Source organism: Atractosteus spatula, chromosome 15 (assembly GCF_055471065.1).
Source record: "Atractosteus spatula isolate fAtrSpa1 chromosome 15, fAtrSpa1.hap1, whole genome shotgun sequence".
Lineage (NCBI taxonomy): Eukaryota > Metazoa > Chordata > Actinopteri > Semionotiformes > Lepisosteidae > Atractosteus > Atractosteus spatula.
The window spans coordinates 23,310,924-23,323,257 of record NC_142720.1 but is presented as its reverse complement, the minus strand read 5'-3'; the positions used below and the strand labels follow the sequence as shown (position 1 = coordinate 23,323,257).

The 12,334-nt window shown below is 41.0% G+C and overlaps 1 protein-coding gene across 1 annotated transcript in view; it reads left to right on the top strand.

The window, feature by feature from the left end:
* dst (dystonin) overlaps positions 1-12,334 on the top strand; it is a 174,784-nt gene that overhangs the window by 52,687 nt on the left and 109,763 nt on the right. Inside the window, exons 6-9 of the mRNA XM_088933609.1 lie at positions 1,705-1,794; positions 3,306-3,404; positions 5,091-5,168; positions 6,945-7,037. Of these exons, the coding sequence (XP_088789735.1) occupies positions 1,705-1,794; positions 3,306-3,404; positions 5,091-5,168; positions 6,945-7,037 (360 nt within the window). The remainder of the gene's footprint in view (positions 1-1,704; positions 1,795-3,305; positions 3,405-5,090; positions 5,169-6,944; positions 7,038-12,334) is intronic.

The following is a 12,334-nucleotide window of genomic DNA, read 5'->3' as shown; positions in this document are numbered from 1 at the left end:
AATGAGTCTGAGCAGGTTGTAGGAAGGGCTGGGTTACCATTGTGCTCGCCAGCTACAAAGTAAATTCCTTCTGGAAAAAAGCAAATGAAAGGAAGGCTTTAAAGGTGGGCAGGGCAGATATTTGGATGCTGCCCTTTAAGGTGTGGCTGTTCCAAACTGAACAGAAAGGAATTATTGCTGTAGGCAATTAAGTCAATTTTACTGAGAAAACTATAGGGTTGAATTAAATCTGATTCAGTACTGTACATCCAGTATAAGATGCATCAAATTTGATTTGATTTGTCCTTCAGATGTAAGGTGTGCTGTAGCACTGCTATTCTTGGACTGTCTTAAGCAATTAATGAGTAAATCTCAATAATTAAGGGGAAATCATGACTGTTTTTTTAGTGAAATGAGTCACTCTTTAAAATTGAAAACATCATATTATCATGCTTTATATGCTGTGATATTTGTCTAATTTCAAGTCCCCAGTTGATATTGAACAGTCATTTTTAACTGTTTCACAATATAAACAATTAAATTAACTGCAGTATGAAATGATACTACTTTCGAAGCACCTTTCTTTAAACTTTGCATGATAACAGTTTTTCTTGTATTTTTGTTGCATAAAACTAATGTTTCTGTTAGGTGAGAAATAATGGCCCAGGCTTCCAAACTGTAATCATTTCATAAAATATAAAGAGATATGCTTTGCACTAACGGAGGTCATATAACAAGTGCAGACATATGGAGCCTCAGACTGTCCAAACTTGTGCTGTAAGGGAATTTCCTGTAAATGACTCCCTGATTACTTTGTTGAAGTGAATGATGATCAAATAAGTAATTAAGATGGGTGAGCAGTGCTACATTCTGCTGTGGAGTAGATGGGTGGGCTGCAAGCAAATAGTGCTTTAATATGAAAGTGCCTTACAGTAAATTACTTGCTGGCAGAATATTATCTCTTTAGTTGCTCTGTGCTGAGCTGTTAAAAGGGATCAGGTCGTTACCGGAAGAGAAGGGCATTTCTTGGAATCTGTCAGCTGAGTGTGAAGGCTGTTGCAAGCCTGAATGGCTTATTAAGGTGTGCGTTCAGAGGTCATGTGGAAACTGCTAAGTAAAAAAAAGAGGTTCATTCTAGGTCAAGAGAAGAGCATTTATTTTAGGTCTTATTTTTCTTGTATAAAAAAAAGATCCGGGCAGTCAGACTGATAGCAGTGGAAGGGGCTGATCTGTTTTAACCTGTGAACAAAGTCTGGACTGTCATGTGTATAGAGTCAGGTTGTGCAAAAGGTAGTCCTTTTCTTCTCACTGCTTGTGGTTTAACTAGAAAGAAATCGGTCCTACAGTTCAGGCATCTCTTATTGGAGCCTGAACTGTGTATTTAGCTGCCCTTGGCCGGCATTCCTGCTGCACAACTGCTGCCAATAATAATAACAACAATAATATTTAAATAACATCAGTAACAGTTCCAGTTCACCCTGTTATTGAGTCAGTTCATGGCTGAATTGCTCAACGGAGAGCTTGACTGGAACAAGAACCGGCCGATGTGTGTGGTCTTCCAGGACCAGGATTGGGAACCCCTGGGCTCAGCTTGCTTGACAATAGGTCCCCTGAAAAAGATGTCTCTGCTGACCCGAGGACCTGGGTGTTCCCTTCCCCAGATGGTGAAAGAGATCCCCGACACTGAAGCGTTTCTCATAGCTCATTGCTCTGTCCCCTCTGCAGGTACGGAAACACGTCAATGACCTGTATGAAGATCTTAGGGATGGACATAACCTGATCTCCTTGCTGGAAGTCTTGTCTGGGGAGTCACTGGTGAGTTTGGCGCCCCCCACCCTCCACTCCAGATCCCCTCTCCTCGCTTTGCTGTTCTCTTCTTCATCTGCAATGTGCTGTTTTGCTCTCCCACCTCTTCTGTTGTTTTTTTATTTTAAAGTTGTATTTAAAATTGTTTGAATACAACGATCCCATATGGAGATTATTTTTTTCATATTATTTCACATTCCTGTTTTATTATAAAAATCTTAGGTTATGGAGCTGGATCTGGTTATTGACCTATTTTTTAAATTCAGTTTTTCTTGTGCCTAGACAGTTTAAGCTGTACAGCCGTGGCCATAAATCGTTTTAGAACAAAGATTTAAATCATACTAATTTGTTTGCCTTGAAGCCTGTGAACCACAATATAAAGTGATTACATTTTCAGAAAAGCTGCGATATGGAAAAATCAGAGGTCATGGACTTCACAGAGCTCAAAGTTAATATGAAAGTAGTCTGTCCATTACTTTTTTAATACTCTTAAATATATATAATATATATTTTTTAAATATTTTGTGTTTCTGTATTAAGGAAAAGAATGTAAGTGTCAGTTCCTGTTATGCAAGTGCATAGAGTCCCAAAACTTAACACCCCACTTTGCCATTAATTGTAGTGGGGAAAACGGACTCTTTGTCTGTTGATGTGTTATACAGTGCACTTCTCTAGAAAGCACCCTCAGCGTATACCAGGGTACGGCTGTGCCTTATTCATATCACAGAGCTGATACCCATGATCTCAGTGTTCTGTCATTCAGAGTGTCGAACAGCCAAGAGAGTATTCAGTCACCCTTGTGTACTTCATACATCTCCTGCGGTTTGTTTTCCAGAAAACTAATTAATGCTGCACATCAGCCTTTACCTCTTGGAAGTAGATGGAAAACTAACATAGTTAAGTAGTGAAAGAAGTTAGAAATCACTGTTAGAAATAAAGGATGGTTTCACGTTTATTCTTAGTAAAGAGGAGGACACTTTCGCAGTTGCCTCTACAGTTACATTGTGCTGCTAACAGGACATTTGGCATTCTAATTAATCGCCTGAAGTAATACATCTCTAGAGAGTGTAAAAATAGCCCGTTGCTAATGAATTATGCACAGAATGTCAGTTAACTGTTTTTAAGCTAATGTTTTTAATTACAATACTCACAGACTGGGCTGTCCTGGAGTGAAAATGAACATCTGAATCTCTGTTCCTACATAGTTGTTACAGTGTAGGAGTTGTAACAGTTTTAGTCTAGTGTGAGGATAAAGGATGTCAGGAATGTTTAACATAGGATACAAGATGCATGGCCACTGCTGTTACAGTGTGGAGAAGGAATAAAGCCAGGTTAGCATGGAGACCACTTGTTTAAAGACCAAACAGCACGCGACCACATTCCACAGAAATGTGTCCCAGCAAATCCGATGGGCTTGTTCTGCTCCTTCATTTTTTTCTTCTTTTCCATGCTTTCCTTTTCATTTGTTGTCTGTCTTGTGTCTTCCCTGTGTCCTCTTGCGTCTCTGCTCTGTGGGTAAGCCAAGGGAGCGTGATTTTCTGAAGACGCTGCGGCTGGTGAGTGCAGCTGAAGCATGCGCGTTTGAGCAGCATGGCGATGAGCAGGATGAGGACAAGGGGGTAGGTGTGGACCCCCTGTAACAGCACTAATGCAGAGTGTGCCGTGGCGATTGACCGGAGAGTGAAAACCACAGCGTTTCTCGTGGGGATCGGACACGGATCTGGGGACTCCAGCACACAGAAATTCTCCTGTTGCTTAGCTGCCGGCTGACTTGGGGAGGGATGTCAGTGTCCTGTGTAACAATATAGATTGTTACAGATACCAGGGCCGTGACTTAAAACAATGCTGAGGGAAGTGGAGTTCAAAATATTGTGTACTGGGTTTGTAGACATAGAACAGAGGCTTTCTATACAATTGCATTCACGCTGAGTGCCTGCACCATGAGCCAGAGGCTTAGAGGCTTGTTGCATAAAAACCCTTACCTTAATTATTAAATATTGTGCAATATATGACTATTATTTCCTCACCACTTAAGCATGGTATTGTTTTCAAATTGTTTCACCCTTAACCTCAAGAAACACCTGAGGCAAAATTCTAATTAACATTTAATAACCGGTGTGTTATGCAACAAACCATAGGTTCAAATCTTCACCAAATGTGTTTTGGAAAGTTCTTAATCCTTGCAAGACTTGATCAGAGCAACGATTCTCTCTATTCACAAAACAGCTGCAGATGAAATCAAAACAACATAAATGGCTGTAAGATTAAAAATGGCTTACAAGATGTACGGTCTTTTTAAATTTTATGTACTGCTTTGAATACTGTGCTGTGAAGGAAAATTGGGCATATTATGCTTATCAGAACTTACTGTTATTTAATTACAAACCCTCTTAGATTCAAGCTTTAGCACATCACAGTTGTGGGATTAAATCTACTGATTTGAGTTGACTTTTTGCTGAATTTGCATGACAAGTGTGGGGATTTGAACCTAGATTAGTATGGCGAGTCTGAATAGCCATCCGCCTCATTACATCACAAAAGAAAACCCATCTAAAATACATCATTAGAACATCAGACTTTTTAAATAGTTTTGACTGAAATACATTAACAAGCCCCATGGTATGTTTTGTCTTGAGGCATTAATGCCAAACACTCAGAGAGACCCTAGTTAATTCTGCCCTAGAGCGTGCATTTCCCCCTCATTCCTTCACGCTGGGGCCATGCCTGCCTCTGTTGGTAACCCTACCAAGTTTTCAGAGCTGTTTTTCTCAGAGCTCACGTGGCTCTGCCTGCTCCATGCTGGAGGTAGATGTGTGCAAAGCCCCCGGTCACCTGAAACATCTGTCCAACGGTGTGCAAGCAGTTCAGCCTCCTGCGTGAGAGACGTCCATACCGGTCTGTTCTGAGCATCCGCTGCTGGAGCACGAGTGGGCCTCCTCTCTACGCTTCACATGCTCTCACAAACCAAGCAAGGTTCCCCTTTATTTAGTCTCATCCGTGACACATACTACGTCAGGAGGTGGTTTTCATTGTTTCCATTCAACGTATTTCTAGAAAAGATCGTTCTTACCTTTCTGTCACTCTCTGTAAATCAGTGATCAGGATTCTGGCTCCACTCACTACATACTGTACCCATCCCCTTGAGATGCAATCTGTTTGCCTCTTTCAGCATACCAGGGAAAAGAGCCTGGAAGCGCAATATACAGGCGCTCGTGGAGTGAGTCACTGGGTCTCTTCCAAACGGGTCAGAATCTGGGTTGCTTTGTATGGTAGTAACACTTGGCTTCCTTGTTTCCTCATCACAGCCTCGGGAGAAAGGCAGAATGCGTTTCCACAGACTGCAGAATGTACAGATCGCGCTGGACTTTTTAAAAAAGCGACAGGTAAGAGGAGGATTTAAACCTGAAGACAGGAGACACTTCTGTACACAAAAGGTTGTGGGGGTCTGGAGCAAGCTGCCTAATCATGCTATTGAAGTTGATACCCTGGCTTTTTTTAAGTAAAGACTGGATGAGATCCTCAGATCAGTTAGCTACCGCCTACCAAACAGGCTAGGCAGACCCCTGTTTGTTTTTCACATGGAAAGTAAAAAAGTTGATTTGACTGTTCCTTTAACAGTGTGATGCGGCACGATTCTCCAAAGTCCTACACTCTGAGACATAGGAGGGCACGGCCTCATGCAGGACGATCCTCTCAAAACTCTGCATTGTTTTCTTGGAACTAAAAAGAAAGACAGGAATATTGCCAAGCGTATGGCATATGGATGCTACTGGATCTCATTCTAGCAATGGCTTGCAGATATGGGTGTAGCTGTTGATGCTCTAATTACACACAACCAAAGAGAACATTTAGTCCATTACTAGACCTCATCAATCATATTTAGGCCTAACTCAATATATAATTCAAAATATGCTCCACATTGCATTGATTAATGTAGACTGTGATATTCTAACAGCACTCAAAATGCCAGTGGCTACAGAATTCTGTGATAATTCAGTGGGTAAAAGGTTTATTCCCCTTTCCCCTTCTCAGTACTGTTTTTGAAAGTTGACATGTCCCCTATTGTTGTGATTTACAATACATTTTGAAGTTAAGAGATGTGTCACTTATAATGGAAAATGTTGGAGTGGGGATCTGTACCTGCACATTCTGGAAGATGCCGAATTTTCTTCAGAAGTGTTTCATGTTTCCTTGTTCAAGAAAACAAGTGGATGTCTTCCGCCCTCTGCTGGCAAGAATGAGAGATTCTAGAGGGTGTGAAATTAACTGCTTAACTGCAGTTTCTAACCATCAGAGTTTATGTCCGCTGCTGCAGTTTTTCTTTATCAGTTTCTGGCAGCTGTGCAGTATTAGCTGATACTGTAAAGCTGTATTTTTCAGGGCTGCCTAAAAAAGTCAATAATACCTTTTTGTAAAATATGTCGTTCTAAGGAGGGAAAGAGAAGTCGCTGTGGGCCACTCTCATGTCAGAAATGACATGAATCCCTGGTTGTGGATGATTTCTGTATGGAAAATGTCTGATCGTTTTTGAAGCCTTCTTTCTTGGATATTACAAATCAAACTACGTTGGCAGCAGTGCTGCTTCCTAACTGTTCCAGGGTCCTGGGTTCAAGTGTAACCTGTGGATGCCTGTCTTGGTGGTGTTTGCATGTTGTCACTATGTTTACATGTGTTTTCTTCAAGCCATGTGGTTTCCTCTACCATCACAAAGACATGCTGGCTAGGCTAGTTAACTACTGAAGATCAGTCCTGTCTCTGTTGTGGTGCGGCGGGTGTGGTATCTAGTCCTGGGGGAACAGCAGTGTGCCATCCAGCCTGTGCTTCTGAGATGAGCTGCAGCTTGTTGTGACCCAGCCCAGGATACCTGGCTGAACGATAATGAAAGGATGCAGAAGATCATTTAACAGTGTGATGGCAAGCTGATCTGAGACACTGTGTGTTAATTGTAGATGCTTCAGGAGGCATAGTCACACTGTATAATCTTATTTACCTTTAACTTGCTAGATGGGCAGAAGCCCACCTCAAACTTGTTACCTTCCTTACGTGCTTGTGTTCTTGATGGATGGGCAATCAGCCTTACAGAGAGTTGAAACTGAAATCAACCACCCCTTATCCTGTGTCCTGTTATCTTGCTTACTGTTGTGTTATTTTACTAACAGGTGAAGCTGGTCAACATCAGGAATGATGACATCACTGATGGAAACCCCAAACTCACATTGGGCTTGATATGGACCATAATTCTGCACTTTCAGGTAGGACTGGGTTTAGCCTTCAGTTTTTATAAGGCCTGCAAAGCGCACTGCTTTAAAATAAAGTGTAGGTGATGAAGACATACAGTATATAATAGTTACATATAATAATAGAAGTTTGTGGGCATGGAATGTTTTCCTTAAAATCCATACAGGTATACTGTATGTGTTTGACTGAGCACTGATGATGCCAGCGGTTCTATATTCTGGAAGTACTGTATGCTCATGCTGACAGACACAATGACTACAATGGCAGTATTTCTTCAAATGTCACCTTGCCTATAGTTACATATATCGAAATAGTATTTTATGATGTTTTGAAAACTGTTCATTGCTTTGTAATGTAGAGTAATACAGAGAAGCATGGCTGTGCTGGATTTCTGTTAGTATTGTCAGGCTCTTCTTTGAGCTTCTTCTGAATTTAACAGCCTTCTCTTTTCACTCTTTTCCACGGGGATGTGTTTGGCAATGGCACTGCAAGTCAGGGCCCAGCGCTGTATCTCCCCGCTGGGCCGAAGACCCTTGTCTCATACTGTTTCACTTTCCTGACCTTGCGATGGGTTATTTATATCCTTGGCCTGGGGCTGGTACAGTTTCTGTTTGGGTTACCTTGATTTTATTCTGGTTGAGCCGACGGTCTGTGTGTTGTTTTCTTTAAATCTTTTGTCAGCCTTTTCAGAACTGCATTATACCATATATTAGAGACATACAGTACCATTAATTTTTAGGGAAGTAACTGGGCACAGAAGCCAGTACATTTAATATTCAAGCATACTCATTTGGTGAACTGTATGTTAACACACACATTTTCTCCCATTGATCGTACGGCCTTCCCAGCAAAAGGAAAATGTACTGGGCTGCCATTAAAGTTTACAGTATAGGAGAGAACAGGGTTAAAACTGTAGATGTACTAGTGAACCCGGTGAAGAGGAATAGGTTAGATTGCTTGCTGAGTTCTGCAGCCTCTCAGTACACGAGGTGGTGGAGGCAGGAGTACGCAGGTATCGATGGGGAGCTGTGCTTGTAAAAATGCCAATCCAGAACACCTGAGAACCTCACACTAAGGAGGTCAAACGTCTGCGCTGCGGGCGGAGCTCATGTGGAGGGCAGAAGGAATGCGATGAGTGTGACACCCCTTCCCTCCCTGCGGCCCGCGAGCTGCGTTGCTTTACTCCATGATAATGTCTCGACATAATCGGGGGCACCAGGGCCAGTGGGTGTGGAGAGAGGGGCCACATGGGCTCCTGTCAGATTCTGCACCTCTCCAGATCCTCACACAGAAACCCTGGCAATCACTCGTAGTGTAGTGGATATTTTCTGTATGGGTGCAGAGGTAGAGTCCCCAAGGAGAGCAGGGCTCGTTTTCATTCCAGCTGAGTCTGTCATAACCACTGTTTCCCTGACAGCCTTGATCAGAGTCTCTCTCACTTACTGCTCTCGCACAGTACCGTGTTACGATGTCACAGGGGGACAGGGCAGTAAGCACAGTGATCTAATGCGCTACATCACAACAGATATAAATATGTGCATGGGCGAGAATGAATAACACAGCACGTGAAGTGAAATATGATAGAATTAAAACCTGCAAGAAAAAAACATGCTGAGGAATTTACAGCAACATACAAACTTTTTGAAGCCCCTGTTCTGGAGCTGTTAAGGAAGGCAGTGCTGAGGATGGGTGGAGGGGTGTAGGGGTGTAGGAGTCACCTCTGCTCTGCCTGAGTAGAGACGGTCACCTCGAAAATGAATAGAGAACCTGAATGAGTTAGTCAGGCAGACAGACTTCAAGTCTTTTCTCAAGTCCTAAGATGCTGAGGAGTTGAAGAGTCCTGGAAAACAGGCTGGGCAGACAAGCACAGGTCTGCACTGTGTTAGGAAGATATTTATATCCTCCAGACAGCTTTTTGTCAGCTTTGCTCGCTTCAGATCTAAGCCTAATTTCAGAGAAATGTAGGAATCCGAAGTTTGTGTTAGACTCCATAAACAGGGATTCACAGTTTGCTCTAGAATGTCAATCATACTACCACTCTGTGTGCATATATGTATATCTCCCTCTGACACCCAGAAAGAGCTGTTTCTTTAATGAAATCCCAGCGCGGAGAAAGAAAGAATGCAATATTTTGACTGTGGCATGCCTTGACAGTTTCTCAGAGGAAACAACGCCATTCTTGCCATCTCACTTTCAAAGAATGAATGAGCAAACTCTGGTGCCATCTGTCTCCTGGGAAAAAGGGCTGAAGGTTTCAAAATGAAAATTAAACACCTTTAAGAAAAATAAAGAGAAATGTGTTTTATTGTGCTTGGGGTAATAAAACATACTGACAGATCGCTTGGGAGATGAAGGCTGTGTTCTTGCACCTGCTGCTGTCACTCTCACGCAAGGCTTCTGACAGTACTGCTGGTGGCTATAGGCTTGTTATTGCTTGATTTCAGAGTTGGAGGGCACCAAAAATGAAGCTTTCAATATTTTGCCCAGATTCCTTCATTTGTTCAAAATAGTAATGCCTTCGGGCTACAAGGAGTTTATTTTTGCAATGAATATTTTCATTTTGATGCGGTGCTTTGCTGATACAGTCACAAAAGCAAATGTCAAGGAAGATGTAGATTATATATATAAATGTCACAATGTAAGGAAGGTTGCAAATGAGGCCATTTGGCTGATCTTCCTTGTTTGACTTAAACAAGATTTATTTTATTAGCTAACTGAATGTAAACTTTCTAAGAGCATTTCTTACAAGAGCCCGCAGATTAGTGGATAGTGATTTTGGTAATGAAAGGTGCTGCCTGGATATGCGACTGCATTTCATCAACCAGTCAGAGTAATGAAGACAGGGATGCTGGAGAGTCGTGGGTGTGTTTCAAGCCCAGTCTTTCCCAGGACAGCTTGTTCACTATCTACTCCAGAGCACACAATAGTGAATTGTTTTACATTGTTGTAGATCCCAGGACGAGATACAAAACCTGCTGTAGTGTATGAGGATAAAAGATGGGAGTTTTAAAAGACCAATTAAAAGGCTTTTAAAGGTTGTGAACCTTTATATATATTGTTTGAACATATTTTCTGTGATTGAGAGAAGCTCAGAGATAACATTTGCATTATGTACTTGTACTTAGTTCTTATGCAGTGCTTTTGAAGACCTGGTAAAGCTTTTGCTCTTTTTAACATTAATCAAAGGAAACCAACATAAAAAAAATCCAACTGTTATATACTGTAAGTGGAAGCCCTGTCTTATTGTTTGTGCAAAATGAATGCAGGATCACAGTGTCCTAGTTGTAAACCACCTGACAATGCTTTTTTTGCATTATGCATTTAAATTGAACTTTGACAGTTTGACATGCAATTGAGAATAATGCATAGAAAGCTAATTTCACTTATTAAGACGTTCAGCTGTAATGCTAGAACTTAAACGGCCACATGATACTGATGGATTATTCCACCCTATAATACTGTTATTAATAATAATTCATTTCATTTAGTGTATATAAATCTTCACATCCCAAAGAATTGTAAGTCAAAACAGTGTTTTAGTTTGGAGCAGTAAAACAGAGTAGATTGGAGGATGAAAGTGATTGACAGACAGAGGAGCTGAACTGTATTATTAAGTGTTAAGCTTCCTCTACCATGGTACCCTGGAGTCCTTGGCGCAGAGTATTGTAGATCATTGCCACAGCTTTATTTAATTCTTGTGTGTTTTCTGGGCACTTGGGAAGGTTTTAATAGGTACATCTGTCTCTGTTAACTCTCGTCGTTTTTGTTTGTAAGGAGGTGAGATGCATGCAGACTCATTACCTTTCTCTAGACGTATTCCAGTGCTCTAAATTCCTGAGAATTTGTAGGCACATAATCTGCTTAAAGCTGTATGAATGTTTGTGAACAATTTGACTTTGACTTGCCATAGCAATAGGAACAGATTGATCACAGGGTAATACAGTACACCATGGCTTTCAATAATAAAGGCTAGGAAGAATGCACTGTAAGAAGAATGCTTTTGTTTCATTTTATTTAAAATAGTGCTTCCTATATATTTATTTAAAACTCCAACAAAAATGTGTTGTAAAACTTAATTGGGGTTAAAGTGTATGATTAAATTATGTATTCCTATTGTTAGACCTATATATATATAACCTCTTATGTAGTGTGTACAGTATTGTTTTAACCTTCACTGAAGTTTGCATGGATCAAAAGCGTGTTATAGGCCAGCAAGTCAGAAGTATTCTGCCTTTATTTTTAGTTCTGCAATGCAATATAGCTGTTACTGCTACGCGACCAATAAGGCATCCGGTCATGCACAGAAATCAGTCTATTAGCAACTCATCTGGTCTCACCCGGCAACTCCCATGAACAAATGCATTTCACATTGGGATTGACATTGGGATTGACATTGATTTGCTCTTTCAGAACTGTGAGGGACAGTCCCTTCTTGTGTTCTACAGGGTACCATACTTAATCACATTAATTCGAGCAATAGTACTTATGCCAAAAAACAACAATATTGTATTTTGGCACACTGGAAAGACTAGAATTACTGGTGTAATGAAAATTTGACAAACAAATTGCAGAACATTTCTGTGTGTTGGAGCTAACAAATGACAAAGGATGTGAATGGACTCAATTCATAGAAGGAATAGGAGGCTTTGGGACTTATTGTCTTTAGTACAATACCAGCAAGTTGTCTTTCATGACATGTGTTTTTATAGGTTGATGTTTCTGTGTTGTATGGATTTATTAGGGATTTTTTTCAGTGATCACTATTTGAATAAACTGTGCTGTTTTGTGTACATTTTAGAGGCTAACTTTATGTTCACTAATTTACAATAAAATGTTCATTTTTAAGCTGTCATGAGTATTACTGAATTGAAGCTTGTTTCCTGAAACCAAGGGCTTATAGTATTATACAACCCCTTAGCCTTTATAATCTGTTTTGGGTGAATGTTGATAAATGGCAGTGGAGAAAGCTCTTTATTCAGGATAGTGTGGCCTGTAACATTTTTGTTGACCCCTACTGTCCTGTTATTTTTAAACCATTCCTGATAGGCTAGGATTTCCTCGGCCTGACCAGTTCTATTGGAACTGCTGAACAAAGTTTTCACTTTGTTCAGCTTCCAGCGATGAAGCACTGGAGTCCTTGCAGGAAAATGAAGGCAGTCATTTCACTAAACCACGAGTGGGAAAAGTGAGGCACCTCTGAAAACAAAATGTGTCTAGAGATGGAAAGATGTTGCGTCTGGATATTTTTGAAAGAAAGCGGGGAAAAATCTGGGCTGTGCCTTGCTCTGACCAGACAGTGTTTATGGTGTTT